Source organism: Tamandua tetradactyla, chromosome 2, assembly GCF_023851605.1.
Source record: "Tamandua tetradactyla isolate mTamTet1 chromosome 2, mTamTet1.pri, whole genome shotgun sequence".
NCBI classification, from domain to species: domain Eukaryota; kingdom Metazoa; phylum Chordata; class Mammalia; order Pilosa; family Myrmecophagidae; genus Tamandua; species Tamandua tetradactyla.
In genome coordinates, this window is record NC_135328.1 from 13,045,196 (window position 1) to 13,061,900 (window position 16,705).

Genomic DNA, 16,705 nt, shown 5'->3' on the forward strand with positions numbered 1-16,705 from the left:
CCCTTTTCTCATCTAAAAAAATATGTTCAATAGCAATAACTATGTTATAATGCTTTCATCTGGATTAATGGGTTCATGAAGGGAAATATATATAACAGTGTCACGTTCATTCTAATTAAGCAATATATATACACATATATGATTTTCTATTATATAGTATTCGGATGTTCATGTATACCTAATTTCTATTTGACAGTCAAACTAAAATTTTTTTTCAGTCACATTTTGCAAACTGCTCCTTAGTATGAATTCCTAAAATGACTACACTATTTTTTTTTCAAATGCCAAATTATTCTTATAAACCTAAAGGTTTTGAGGTCATTCATGCAAAGTATCATCTTTTATTTCTCAACAGTTTACAACAGTTGAATTATATTATGATGAGTAGGAATGACACAAATATGCCCAACTTCATCCTTATGGGATTGACAGACTCTGAGGAAATCGGGCGGGTCCTTTTTCTGCTGTTTCTCCTAATATACCTTATTAACCTGTTTGGGAATGCCGGGATGATACTAATAATTAACCTGGATCTCCAGCTTCACACCCCCATGTATTTTTTCCTCAGTCACCTGTCATTCCTTGACCTTGGTTACTCAACGGTCATCACCCCTAAAACCTTAGATAATTTATTGACTGCCAACAAGTATATTTCATTTATGGAGTGCTTTACCCAGATGTTTTTTTTCTTCTTCTTGGATATCACTGAACTTTTCCTTCTCTCTTCTATGGCCTATGACCGTTATGTGGCTATCTGCAATCCTCTTCAGTACCCAGTTGTTATGTCCACGAGACTCTGTCATGCCCTCATCACTGGGCCCTACATGATGGGTTTTATTGAATCATTATTTGTTGTTCTTTATGTTAACAGTTTTCATTTTTGCAAATCCAATGTAATCTATCACTTTTTCTGTGATTTAACCCCAATTTTAGTCCTGTCCTGCACTGACACTCATGACACTGAAATCATGGTATTTATTCTCACTAGTTTAAATGTAATGGTGTCTCTTTCCACAATCTTTGTGTCCTATGGGTCCATTCTGTTTACTATCCTGAAAATTAATTCCAGTACAGGAAAGCGCAAAGCCTTCTCTACTTGTGCCTCCCACCTCCTGGGAGTCACTGTCTTTTATGGCACTACAACTTTTACTTATTTAAGACCGAAGAAGTCTTACTCCTTGGGAAAGGATCACGTGGCCTCTGTATTTTATACTATGGTTGTCCCCATGCTGAACCCACTCATTTATAGTCTTAGGAACAAGGAAGTGAAAAATGCTCTCATTAGAGTCATGCAGAAGAGAGATGGCTCCACGCAATTGAAATGACAGTGATGGTGAACTTTTTTCTTCTTTTACTATTTGGGTATTTATTCTCTAAATATAGTAACATCCTTTAATTAGTTTGAATTTCTGTGGAACCATCCTCTATTTGACCGCATGCAATTTGGAACATTTCAAAGAATATGTTGTTAAAAATCTACATAGTATACAAAAGCCATGAATGTGTTAGTCCTGTGGTTTAAATATATGCATTTTTAAGAACAACTAATGTGCAAAATTTTGAAAATACATGGTGGTATCCTTGAAATTTTATCACAGAAATCCCAATCCATGATCCAGTTTCAGAACATTTTATCATGGAAAGCTCTGTCAGAAGTCATTCTGTTTATTCTGTAGAAAAAATATATAGCATGGTCTTAAATGTGCTGCTTTGGACTAAAAAAATCCAAGGTTTAGATCCCAGAATTGTCCACTTTTAGCTGTATATCCGTTATTAAATTGTTGAAAGCTTAATTCTAGTTTCCTCAATTTTACAAGATCAATAATTATAAATCCATAGAGTAATGTTTCTGTTTATATCAGATGATAAATGGACAGTTTTCAATACAACACTAATAAAATTTTGACAACGATAATCAGGATGTGTACATTCTTTCAAAATTTTGAACACATAATAGCTTTTGTTATGAAAACGTTCACTGGGTTTTTATAAACACTTCTGGTTAATATCATTCATAAACAAGCAGCTAGAAAGGAAAAAAGAGCCCTTCACTATTAGGTCATAACCCAAAGGTAAAATATTGTAATAGAATTAAGTTATAGAAAAAATGTATATGTATATGTGAACAATGAAGAAAATTTGGAAACCGTTTTAAATTATTAAAGAAAATAAGAATATCCTAACCATTTTTGAGAGCTTTGTTAATGATCTTCTAGACTAATCTTATATATATATATAACATATACATACATACATATATAAATTTTGTCATTTTCTATTTCTATTTTGCAGCCTTTTCCCCCCCACTCTTCATTACAACCTTTGGTTATTCCTTTGACATGTAAACTTGGGAGATGAATATTTTCTTGGTATATGAGTTGAATCAAGAATCCTAATTTGCAATGCTTTATGACCCAAAGTTTTCTAAGTTCATTAGGTTAAATATCTGCATGCAGTTTTTTCTTTTCTGTGCCTACCTGCTAACCATTTGAAAACTGTTCTGCATCAACAAACTTCAATGGTTATTACCTCTTCATGTAATTCTGATATGATTAAAGAGATCATTTTCTTTTTCCTGGTTTCTATATGTTCTGTAAACACATAAAATTTTGAGTAAAATTCATGGTTCATTTATTTCAAGAATTTTAATACAGAAAAGTTGCAAAGCCAAGAATTGATAATGTCTCCAAATTTTGTTAGATCTCATGGATTTTTGTTAGGCCAGTTGCTGATACTGACCTTTTACAATGTCTCTATACCATCCAATTGCAATTTTAGTTTTCTATGCTTTTCAATGTATTTTTAAAAGTCTGTTTTCTCCATTGTCCTATATTTAATCATTTGCATTCAAACTTAAGTAATTATTATTGGATATTTTTTCTCTTCAAGTTATTTAGTAGTCTTTTAATTTATATAAAGGATTTGTTTGTAGAATTATATTTCCTCATTTTAAAAATTCTTTTTGAAAAATGATGATTAAGTTCAACCTCTGTTTTAGGATAAAAATTTTAATGAATTATAAGTTCACGGCTAATTAACTTATCCAGTTAATTAAAATGCACATTATTTTCCTCTACATCCTGAATTCATATTTTTTATTTATAACATATAATAGCCAAATAAACCATTGTATTAAGATTGAATTGCGTTCTGAAATTTATCATGACTAGAACTATATTTATTATAAAACTTTTTGTTTTGTTAGCCTATATTTATGTCTCTGACAAACATTTATTTTTTTATAATATACCTTTTTAACTACTTTCTTACCTTATATGTACATTGCTTCTTTTCTTATATTTGTAGGTCCTTTACATTTTTTGGTGTTTTTATGAACTGTGTTGGATTTGTTGTCATTTATGTACATTTTTATGATTTAGAAAATATATCCTGTTGATTTTCTTGACAACTCTGGTCAACAGAAACTCTAATTTTTCAGACAGTAATAAGTTTGCTTATTTCTTCTGTTTTAATTAAATTCAGATTATCCTGTTCTCCTATAGTATATCCTAGAATGTATTTATGATGTCATTAAATAAATGTCACATAACCTTGGCAGAATGTGAAAACACTAGAATCAGGTAGCCTCTGTGTTTTATACTATGGTAGTCCCCATGCCGAACCCATGCATTTATAGTCTTAGGAACAAAGAAGTGAAAAATGCTCTCACAAGAGTCATGCAGAAAAGATGCATGATATTCGCATTCAATTTTCCTTGTTTATATCAGTACATATTATACTTTATGTAAGGAAATAAGACTGAGATAGGGCATGAAAAAATGTGAACAATTTTTTTTTGCAAATGATGATATTATATAATAATGGTAAAAATATATTACATTTATTGAACACCTATTAAGTGCCAGACAATATTCAAAGGGCTTTAGGTATATAATCAACATAGTTTATCTTTACAAGATAACCCTCAGGTTGATTCTCGTGATATCTAAAACTTAAATCTCAGGTTATGAAAAGCTGTTCTTCTACTTGTTCAGGCAAAGACGTGATCATCCTGGAATTCCCTCCATGTCACACATTTCACATCTTATCTATCAGCATATCTAACTAAGTCTCTGTGCAGAATGTATTTGGAGTGTGATTATTTCTCAACACCTCCTCTACTACCATCCTGGCTCAAAAATACATCACTTCAATCTGTAAATGATTGGCCAAGCCTTCTAGATTGTCTCCCATTGCTCTACCTTAACCCACTTGAGTCTAATCTCAAGGCGGGGGCCAGTGATGCTATTAAAATATTGGTTGTATCATGCCATTTTTCTTCACAAAACCTACCATACTTGCCATCACATTAAGAGTAAAAATCAAAATTTTTACAAGGGCCTATAGGTCCAACACGATTTTGCCTCTACTCATTTCTATGAACTCATCTTTTATCACTGTGTCTATCACACTCTGGTTGGAGTAGCCACATGGACCTCCTCACCCTAGGATACAACTGTGTGGACCAACAAAATTTTCCTTTTAAGTAAGATATAATGTCAGCATAGTGATAGATCTAGAGAGTAATCAAACATGCATATCAACAAATATTAAATGATGACTATGTTAAGTGACATAAAGGAAAGTCCAATGTAAGCAATGGAAGTCAAGGTATTCTTTCTTGAAGGAAAGATAATTTAGCTGAGATATGAAGAGTGAGAAGCTGTTCACTTGAGCATTGAATACACCATTCTTCCATATTGACTTGATGAATAGGAAAGCATGGACATTATGTATTCTCAATATTTTGTTTCTACTTTACTATGATAATAGGGTATAGTGCAATTTTCATGCAGATTAACTTGATTCAATTTGTCTAATTAGTGAAATGAATTGTTGGTCAAATATTTATAGGAAAGAGTGAGTACATCCTTGGTCCTAGTGCTAATCTATTTGTTTCTCTTTGAAAAATTATTTATTACTTTGAAAGAACAACTAAATTTATAAACCAGGATATAATCATGACTAAAACTTTGCCTTAATAATTTGAAAGCCTGATTTGAATGGAAGAAGCCATGAATTGTTCAGAAATGCTGTAAACAATTTAATGTTTTTAAGGGGTAGATATACCAAAATCCTTTTAATGGAGGTTATTCCAGAAAAATAAACTCAAAAGGACATAATCAAGAAAATTAATTTTAATGTGTTGTGGTTTTAAATAGCTTGATTTCTTATAAAACTACATGATATCCACATTGTACTCTATGTTTTGTCTCTGAAATTTTCTTTTCTTAAGAGGAATTTTGAGCAGAGAATTAAACCACACTCTGTTAGCAAACATATGTTTTTCAATGAGATATATGAGTTCTCTTTGCATACCTGAATAGCAATTGAGGTCCTGAAAATTATTGGATTGGATCTCAAATTCAGATTTAAGAAGTAACTCTTTGATTACCATGTTTTCATGAGATTTATAATGGTGGATTTATAGGACAATCAAACCCATTAGGAAAAAAGTAAATTAATTGAAAGAAAAGTACATTTCTACTCCTGTTGTCCCTTCAAACAAACAAATCTTAAAACAAAAATGAACAATGCAAAATAAAGAAGGCAGAACCAAGTGTGTGTACTGGTAATGGAAGATTATTTTTCAGCACTTTACTCATTGGATATAAACTAGGAGGAAGGATGACAAATGAAAGTTATTTTCTTAAAGTTAGAGGATAGATGGAAAGCTAGAAAATGGGAAAGAATCTGAATCAAAGGAAATCCCAAAGGTATTCTAGCTGGCTTTTCAGGTCTTGGTCCATTCGTACATAGTATACAGTTGTAAGTTACTCTTCAAACTGTATTTTGTTTTCCTTGAGCCTTAAATATACACTAAATAAATATTTCCATATCATCTCAATATACCTTTGGTAGTTTCTAAATGGATCTAATAAATTTCTGTAATAAGACAGTGTTGAGGAAATAATGGGATAAATATTTATTGTGTTGAGCTAAAGAGTGGAAAAACCATGTTTCAGAGGCCAGGACAGATCTGAGCATGTAAGGGCACATGGTTAAAGTGAGGTAACATTAGTGAGCCTTTCACGGGGATTCCAGAATGGGAAATTAAATTCATAGTAATTATAGTGAGTGAAAATCAAATTATATAAAGACACAATATAAGACACATAACAGAAAGAATAACAAGATCAGTATCAGTATAAGTGAATCAATGAATATTTAATATGGATCTGTTTAAACATAATCATAGGCATGTAGATGACACAATATATCTATAAATGTAAAATGCTGCATTGAAGGACTAATGAATGTTTTCTTTGGAAATAGTCTAAGATATGCAAATATTTTGTCCCTAGTTTCTGTCCCTATGTACATGGATTGATAGCTAACATTCTTTGAAGTTTTACTTATTGCTAAAATTATACTTTATTTGTGAACCAATTTCTCTCAAATATTTTTCTCATTGCCTCTTTAACATCTTTCTTCTTCAAACTTAGATGATGGTATTCAACATGGAAATCACCGTAGTGTGAAATAGAGACACTATCATATTGTGGTCTAAACCATACCCGGAAATTGGCCTCACATACATGAAGTGCATTGTTCCATGAAAAATTACCAAACCAGTTGGGTGAGAGCCACAAATGTTAAAGACTTTCTGTCTCCCTTCAACAGAACACATCACCAAAGTGGCCAACAGGATAAAACCATAGGATATCAAGAAAATTAGTATAGTGGTTATCTCAATAAATCCACAACAAGGTATAAAAATAGAAACTGGTTGATGTGAGCATCAGAACAAGAAATAATTAGAAGGTGAGGAATGTTACAAAGGACATGTCTGAATTCATTGGTTGCACAGAAGGATAGGCTAAAAGTGGCCACAGTGTGGAAAGTAGTAGCCAGAATGCCACCAATATAGGAAGGAATAATGAGTGGCAGATTGACTTGGTGTGACATGCTAATTGAATACAGGTGGGTTGTAAATTGCTGTATAGTGAACATAAGCCATTGCAGCCAATAGAAAACACTCTGCAGTCCCAAAGGTAACATCCAAAAATATCTGTGTTGCACATCCAAGAAATGAAACAGCTATATTCTCTATGAAGAAATTGGCTTATACTTTGGGGTGACACCTAAACAATAGCAGCATCTGAAACTGACAATACACTCAGAAAAAGTACATGGATTTGGGAGCTAGGAGTCACCAATGATCAATCCTGAATTTCCATAGTAAAGACGTAAATTGCTAGAAATAATGTAAATAGGAAGACTTGCAGTTAAAAATCATCCATGAAACCCATCAACATAAACATGGTGTCTTCAGTCATATTCTTCAATTCAGTCGTGTATATACCCAAATTTGGTATAGGAAACCAAACCAGATGGCAATGTAAATATAAATTTTAGCAACCACATTCACATCACAAGATTGCATTAAATTTTTAAAGTGAAGGAAGTGTGAATATAAAGTAATTTTAAAATGTTTTCAGATGACTACAAATTGGGATGTTAAATTCACATGTTAACCTGTCTTACAGGGCAGTCCATCATACCAAATAGCTTTGTATTCTTTCCTTGGAATGATGTTTTTCCATTAGTTCTTAAGGAAAAGTGCTTAACAGAGTTACAGAAATTATTCTGGAGGCAGACACGCAATATATATATTTTTAAAAGAGTAAAAAGTTTTGATATGGCCTTTGCAGCATGTTTTACAATTATTATTGTTTTCCATATTTTGACATAATGGTAATAATAAGGTGTTTCTCTATTCATATGCTCATTATCACTGCAATGCACTTATGTGGGATTTTGTGACATATTTCTGTCAATAAGAAATCATGGTCATTTCTTTAATATATCGTCACTATTTATATAGTTTATAAAATAACTGTGAAATAAATATCACCCAATGAACATTAATAAAATTGCTTTACAAGCTGATGTTAAAAGAAATAAATTATGCTGTTTGTCACAAATAGTATTTGATTTCTCATATCCTTCCCTTGTCATCAGATGGTTTCACTTGTAGTGAAGTATAAAGAAATAGAAGGTTATGTATCAGCCTAGGTTCTCTAGGGAATCAGGGAATCAGAACTAAGAAGACAGATATAGATGGATAGATAGATATTGAGATCTTCAAATATAAAAAAATTCAGATTTTTCATTAGAATTGGTTCACATGACTGTGGGGTGGTTACATCCAAGTTCTGTAGGGAAAGCACAAGCTAGGAATTCTGATGCAGATTTATGATTAATTTCACAGGAAATCAAACAACTGGACATAATAACTTGGACATCCAATCAGTCTTATACAATCATATTCTAGTGAGTCCAACCAGATAAACTTGAAATCCTCATTAAACTTTCTTATTTGGTATATCTGGAAAGCAGATGTATCTTAGAGGATGACAGCGGATTATAGGAAATTTTTAACAAGGTGATGACTCCAATTGCAGCTGCTGTTCCAGACGTGGTATCATTGCTTGAGCAAATCAACACATCCCCTGTATCTGATATAAAGCTTTGGTTCTGGCAAATGTTTATTCACTCAACTGTTGTTCTTAGGAGCAATAGAAACAGTTTGTTTATAGCTAGCAAGGCCAGCAATATACTTTCTTTGTCCTACATAAAGGGTATACCAATTCTCCAGCCCAATGTCATAATCAAGCCCAAAAGGACCTTAACTATTCCTCCTTCTCACAAAACATCACACTGGTTCATCTTATTGAAGATATTATGTTGCTTGGACCTAGTGAGCAAGAATTAGCAACTATTCTAGACTTATTGGGAAGAAATTTGCTTGTCAAAGGGTAAAAGATGAATATCACAGAAATTCAGAAGCCTTCCAGAACAGTAAAATTTCTAGGTGTCCAATAGGGTGGGACATGTTGAGGTATCCTTCTAAGATTAAGGAAAAGTGGTTGCATATGGCCCTTGCTACAAACAAAAAAGAAATACTATGTCAAGTTGCCTCACTGGATTTTACAGACAACGTATTCCTCATTTGAGTATTCTACTCTGGCCCATTTACTGGCCCAAAAAGCTACTGATTTTTAGTGGGGACCACAACAAGAGTAGGTACTGCAACAGGTCCAAGATGCTGTGTAAGCTGCACTTCCATTTGGGTCAAATGCTCCAGTGATCCCATGGTGCTAAAAGCCTCACTGGCAAATAAAGAAGCTATCTGGAACCTTTGGTAGGTCCATGCAGGAGAATCACAATGAAAAATGTCAGGAGTTTGGCGCAAAGCTTTGCCATCCTCTGCAGATAACTACTCTTCTTTTGAAAAACAGCTTTTGGATTGCTATGTGGCTTTGATAGAGATGAAATGCTTGGGCCCCAAGTTACCATAACACTGAATTTCCAATCATAAATTTGGTATTGTCTGACCAACCAAGCCATAAAGTTGGGCATTCACAACAGTATTTCATATGACTTGCTACTGGTATGTACAAGTTATGTCTCAAGGGTTCCTGAAAGCACAAATAAGTTATAGGAATAAGTGGCCAAAACACTCATGGCCTCCACTCCTACCATGTTATCTTTTATTCCCCCAAACCATAGTTAGGGTCTCTAGGGGTGTTCCTCACATTTGACTCATTACAGATGGTTCTGCATGATATGTAGTTATCACCTGAAAGTGGACAACTACAACACTAGAGACCCATTCTGAGGCATCATTGAAGGACAGTGTTGAAGCAAAATCCTCCCAGTGGGCACAGCTTTGAGCAGTGCACCTGAAACATTTTGTTTGGTAGGAGAAATGACCATGGGTGTATTTGTATAGGCTGTCACCAATGGTTGGCTGGATGGTCAGGGACTTGAAAGGAACATGATTAGACATTTAATGACAAAGAGGTCAGGGAGGATACATTTGTACACACTTTTCTGAATGGGAAAAACATGAAGATAAATTATGTCTCATGTAAATGCTCACCAGTGGATGATTTCAAATTAAGAAACTTTAACAATTCAGTGGGTAATAAAATCCATCCTGTGGAACACAGTCGAATCCTTTCCTCAGACACTCAAGTTTTTCCCAATGGGCTCATAACAAAGTGGCTATGGTGGTAGTGATGAAGTTATGCATGGGCTCAGCAACATGGACTTACACTCACCAATACTGGCTGAGGTATAGACACAGCTAAGTACACAATCTGCCAGCAGAAATAGCAACACAGCCCCTGATATGGCACTGTTCACCAGTGTGATCAGGATGCTACCTTCTAGTAGACTGATTATATTGGTTACTTGCATCATGGAAAGGGCAGAATATTTTTCTAAATGGAATAGACACAATGTTTAGTACATGCAATGGTTCTGTCAAATCTAGCAGCCATGGACTTACAGAATACCTTATCCACCATCCTGGTATTCCATACAGCACTGCCTCTGATCAAGGAGCCAACTTCACAGCAAATAAAGTGTAGCAATGTGTACATGTTTATTGAATTTAATGTTCCTAGAATACACCCCATCATCTTAAACAGGTAATTTGAAAGAACAGTGGGATGACCTTCTGTAAACTCAACTGTGGTGCCAAGTGGTTGGTAATACCTTACAGACCAGGTGAAATGTTCTTCAGGAAGCTGTCTATGCTCTAAACTAGTGTCCACACTATAGTGCTAATTATCCATAACCAATGTTCAGTGGTCAGTAAACAAGGAGTGGAAATTGAAGTGCCACCACTCACTATTATACCTAGTTATCCCCTAGAAGAAATTTTGCTGCCTTAATCTCTGCTGATGTACAGGTCTTCATTCCAAAAGGTTGAGTGCTTCCACTAGGAAATACAATAATGATTCCATTGAACTGGTAGTTAAGATTGCCACCTGACCATTTCAGGCTCTGAATCAAGAGGCAAAAAAGAGAATCATGGTACTATCTGGGGTGAATGATTCTCATTATCAAGGAAACAGAACTGTAATGCAATTATACAATGTAGTTAAATAAAAGTTTGCCTGTGCTACAGGAATCCCCTAGTGTGTCAAACACTACTTTCATGCCCTATGATTCAAGTCAAAGGAAAACTGTAACACCCCAAACCAGGTAGGACTACCAATAGTCCAATAACTTCAGAAATGAAGGTTTGTGTCACCTCACCTGGCAAAGCTGAGATGCTTGCTGAATGTAATGGGAATATGAAATGGATAATGGAAGCAAGTAGTATAAATATAAATTAAGGCCATATGATCAGCTACAGAAATGAGAACCATCATCGTTTTTATATATCTTCCTTTTTTTGCTGTATGTATGTATAAATGGATAAAGCAAATATCTTTGTTTTCTTCCCTATCTTATCTCCTTATTATGATATAAGTGGCATTAGCTTCATATTGTAGTATTTAAGTTATAGGATATTATGTTACAGAATGAATTTCACCGAAGGATTTTCACACTGCCCTGAGGAGAGTTAATGTATTTCCAGTTGTATGCAGAATTGTTGAGTGTCTTTTGAAGGAAATACAAAAGTTTAGGGGGTTTTCTGTTGTTTTTTGTTTGTTTGTTTGTTTGCTTCTTTCCTTCTTTGTTTTGGTACATGGTCCAGAATTGAACCCAGGTCTCCTGCATGGAAGGTGAGAATTCTACTCCTGAACCACCAATGTACCCAGTATATTATGATTTTTACTTAGAGAGAAAATACAGTTTAAGGGGAACAATATGGGTTCTTAGTTGAGAAGGGGTGGACTGTGTTAAGTTCCTGTTACAACTTGACCACATTATAGTGTCCTATTTTTGATCAAGCAAGCACTGACCTGATTTTTACTGTGAAGATATTTTATAGAATTAAATCATCAATAAGTTTACTGTATCTATGTCTGATTACATCTAGAATAGAGTGAGGAGATTGCCTTCAACAGTGAGAGAAGACTAATCCAATCAATTGAAGGCTGTGAAAAGAGAAGTGATAATTTTAGGCATCAGTACAGAGAATTCCCATCTCTATTTTAGCCAGTCAGCTACTCCTGGGGAATTAATTAAAAAAAAAAACCCACATTCAATTGAGTTTCCAGTTTGTGGCCTGCCCTGTGGAATTTATATTTGCCCATCCCACAGTCATGTGAGACAATTCTTATAAAAATATCATATATTTACATATATCTCCTATTGGTTCTTTTTCTCTAAAGAACACTCGGTAGTAGAAAGAGTAAAGTGTGGTGGTTTGAAGGTGTATGTAACACAGAGAAACATGGTTTTTAAAGTTAATCCATTCCTTTAGGTATGAACTCATTGTAAGTAGGATCTTTTGATAAAATTACTTCAGTTAAGGTGTGGCCCACCTCAAACAGGATGTGTCTTAATCCTATTTTCTAGAGTCATTATAAGTGGAATGAAATTCAGACAGCGAGGGAAAGCAACAGATAGAGCAGGCAGAGGGTGAAATCAAAGAAACCTGAAAGACAAGTGAGATACAAGAAGACATCCCCATGTGCCATTCTATGTGCCATTATACAGACTAGGGGTCACTTTCAACCAATCCCAGAGTGCCACAGTCTTGGGTAGAAAGCATTGCTTTGATGAGGCCTGGACATTTTCCTGGCATCAAACCTGTAAACTAAAAAATTCCCATTATTTAAGCCAAACCGTTGCATAGTATTTGCTTAAGCAGCCTAGGCAACTAAGCTATATGTGAAGACATCAAAATGAAATATCACATCCACTTTCTATTTATCTAAAAAAGTAAATAGGGAGTTATGAAATCAATTACATTTCACCCATGCCTAAAGTAATGAATGGGCCTGTGTAGTTTAAAGCTGTTATAAACCACAGGAAAAAATGTTCTTAAACTTAAAGCATTCCTGTGGTTGTGGGCACATTGTAAATAGGATTTTTTGGTGAGTAGAATCTTAAATTAAAATGTGACCCACCTCATTCAGAATGTGTCTTTATTCTCTTGCTGGAATCCTTCATAGGAAGATGAAATTCAGAAAGAGAGACAGAGAGAAATACACAGAAGCTGAGTTGGAAAGCAATAGAAAAAGAAGGAACACACTGAAGAGAGAAACTGGAAGCAAGGAAACTGGAAAGAAAAGGGAGAGACAAGCAAACGCCACCATGTACACTACTACCTGAGAGAGGAGTCCATATGGTCTCAGAATTGTAACTTATAAATTAATAAATTCCCATTGCTAAAAGAGAGGCCATTTCTAGTATGTTGCATTTTGGTAATATACTAGTAGACTAAAAGAGTACACTGTTATGTTTTTTTCTTCCAGTTATGCATATGTTTGCTATATGACACTAAATATGTATTCAAAATCATACTATGGAGAATAAATTCAGTAAATATCAATGTTCTGTGCTATCGGGGATTGAAATGATTCATTTCTGTCATCACATTCTCCTTATGGACATATCATTGAGATAATGTCATATTGAAATACTCCCGATTCTCTTGGCAAATTGTATTCACTGATCTCTTGAAGAGTAAGATAATGATTTGCAAATGAAGTTTATTTTGTAGTAAATATGTTTCACTACAGAAATTCTCTACAACACTATAATATCTGGTAACTTGGTAGAGAAAGTGTATGGTCTTCCAATTGGCTCTTGAAACAGATATTCCTATTACCTGGGACTATTGAATTGGTGGTGTTATGTTCAGCTATTTCACACAAGAGGAAATATATGCATATTGAAAGAAGAAAACATAATCAATCTGAAATACTGAAACCATTTGCTCAATTCTCATATAGTCTAAAAATGTGAAATGACAGAAATACATGAGAAGAGTTTTTTAAACAACTTGAGAAGAATGAAAGATATGATAGTAGCTACCACATATTAAATGGTTACTAGGGATTAGAAATTACATAGACATTAATTTATATGAACCACATAGTAATTGGCAAGATGTTAGTTTCCTTTTGTACATGAAAAGTTTGCCAAGTGAGATATATAATTTAATCCAGATCACATGGTTAATTACCAGCAGAGAAAGATTTAAGCTCAGATTTAACTGACTTCACACACTAAAGAACTCGACCATATATACAATTGCAAATATCCCACCATATATATGACCCCATATATATAATCCCATATAATATTTAAGTATAGTCACTTTTTTATACTACCCCTATTCTTTTATCTTACATCAAGTCAATTAAATAAAATCTCTGATTTTGCAGTTGTATTGACCTAAGTCTGTAGAGAGAACTTCTTATTTTCCCTCTATGAGGTATATGCTTCAATTTCAATACAACTTTAGGTAATTTAGAACACACTACCTCAAATTTAATTATTAAAGTACATTCTCTACTTTGAGATTCAGGGATAGAATTTTTTTTAACTATTGTGGAAGTGATAGAAAATATTTCCTCTTATCTCTAGAACTGAATTGGTCTTTCATCACTGTATGCAGTGAAAATTATCCATTTGGATACTTATGCCAGTTGTTATATCTCTTCAGGAAGTCCACAGGGGATACCCAAGGAGAAAATATTATAACTCTTCTACAACAGGGCTACAACAAGATGAGAAGATTTTTTCATAATAAGAAGTGAAAGTTTCTGGAACAACAAAATCACAAAAAAATGACTACATGGAAACATTTTGGCTTTTAGTAAAAAGCGGTCCCTCAGTGAAAAAAGCATATAGCACAAGATTGAAAAAGTAATCAAATGATTAACATCCTCACACATATTTCTAGATAAGATACTTATTAGCTATTGGCATTATTTTAAAATTTAATTTCAAGAAATCCAGTTTTGCCTTGCTGGGAATACAATCCCCCACAATTCCTTCAAAAATTCCATAAATATATATGTTATAAAATAATAAATATCAGGTTTTGAGTTTTAGACGATCTGTCCTTCTCTTGAGTACATCATATACTAATCAGTAGACTAAGATCTGGTGCTATACATAGGAAACTCTCAAGATAACTTAAAATATATATATATGGATGCCATTGTACAATATCATGAGATTATAACTTAGTGGATAGGTAATGTTGGTCATAAAATCTGATTAAAATAAAGAACTAAAGGCATATAATGTGGGTAAGGAGCCATTTGGAGTAATTGATCTATTAATTAAATGCAATCCCAAATTTATCTATAGGCAATGCAACACAGTTAAAATTTAAGCAAGTACATTTTTTCTGCAGAAATTGGCAATAAGATTTTACGATTTGTTTGAAAATGCAAGAGACTAAGATAGTCAAAGTAACTGAAAAATAGAATAAAGTTAGAAGTCTCACATAATCTGGTTTAAGGATATATCAATGATCTAAAATAATCAAGAGAGTGTGGCATTATTGAAAGTATAGATACCATGATCAACGTAATTGAACAGGGAGTTCAGAAATAGATTCACACACATATGGTGAACATTAGCATGTCCATCAAGGACTTAATGGAAACAGGGATGGTGATTCATCACATTCTCTATTCAACTCTACTATATGGCCAGTGCAGATCATAGATGGATCTTGGAGTATAAGAATGGATTACCACAAACTAAGTAGGGTGGATACTGTAATTGCAGCTGCTATTTCAGATACAGTACCATTGTTTGAACCAAGTAACACAACTGTAAGTACATGATATGCAGCTATTCATTGGGCAATTACATCTGTTTTGAAAACTCATTAGTTTGCTTTAAATTGGTAAGGCCAGCAGAACATCCTCAGTGTCCATCCTCAAGGATGCAGCAAATCTTCAGCCTTATGTTATAATGTACTCTGCAAGTTACTTGATCGAGTTACCCTTCTTGAAGTCATCATTCTGATGTGTATACTGATGGTCCAGGTGAGCCAGAGGTAGCAACTGCTGTAGACTTAACAGTAAAACTTTTGCATGTTTGATGCTGGGTAACAAATACAACAAAAATTTAGGTTACAGTCACCTCAATAAAATTTCTGGTCACCCGATTGATAAGGCATCAAGATATCCTTTTTAAGTTGAAGGATAAGCTGTTACATCTGGCCCCTCCTATACCAGAAAAAAAAAGGTGGAATGACTAGTTGACCTTTAAGCATTTTGGAGTCAACATATTTCTCATCTGTTGTGCTATACAGGCCCATTTACCTAGTAACACAAATGCTGATATTTTTTACTGTGGACCAGAACAAGAGGAGTCTTTGCAACAGGACCAGACTGCCATACAAGCAGCTTAATCGTCTGGGCCATAAAAACCTAACATATCAAATGTCGCTTGAAGTGTCAGTGGTATATATAGATGCTGTATTTTAGCCTTTCTCAAACCTCCTATATAAGAAACTCAAAGCAGACATTTGGGATTTTGGAACAAATCTTCAGTTCTCTGAAGATATTCTTCTTTTGAGAAAACAGCTTTTGACATGGCACCAGAAATAAATAGAGACTAAATGTTTAACCCCTTGTGCTGGTTTGAAAGTATTATGTGCCCCAGAAAAGCCATGCTTTAATCCTGATTCCATCTTGTGTAGGCAGACATTTCTTTTAATCCTGATTCAGTAATGTAGTTTGGATAACTTTTTATTAGATTATTCCCATGGAGATATGGCACACCCAATTATGGGTGTGAACTTTTAGTTAGATGGAGATGTGATTTCAGCCATTCCAAGTCGGTCTTGATTAGTTTACTAGAATCCTTTAAAAGAGTAAACATTTTGTAGAGAGTCAGAGATGACAGAAATCTCAGAGCCAACAGAGGGAGTACATGTAGATGCTTGAAGAACAGTTGCTTCAGAGAAGAGAGACAGATGTTTGAGATGTTTAGAGCCCTGCAGACGTCGCCATGAGATGTTCAGCAAGAGTCAAGGAAA

The 16,705-nt window shown here is 34.1% G+C and overlaps 1 protein-coding gene across 1 annotated transcript; it reads left to right on the top strand.

Moving 5' to 3' along the window:
* Positions 1–377: 377 nt before the first annotated feature.
* On the top strand, positions 378–1,325 carry LOC143659095 (olfactory receptor 8H1-like). The gene has a single exon (XM_077131694.1). It carries the CDS (start codon positions 378–380, stop codon positions 1,323–1,325), a length of 948 nt encoding a protein of 315 aa, XP_076987809.1.
* The last annotated feature ends 15,380 nt before the right edge of the window (positions 1,326–16,705 follow it).

Coding starts and splice junctions, on each gene's coding strand:
- LOC143659095 (XM_077131694.1), top strand. CDS start 378: ATGATGAGTAGGAATGACACAAATATGCCCAACTTCATCCTTATGGGA.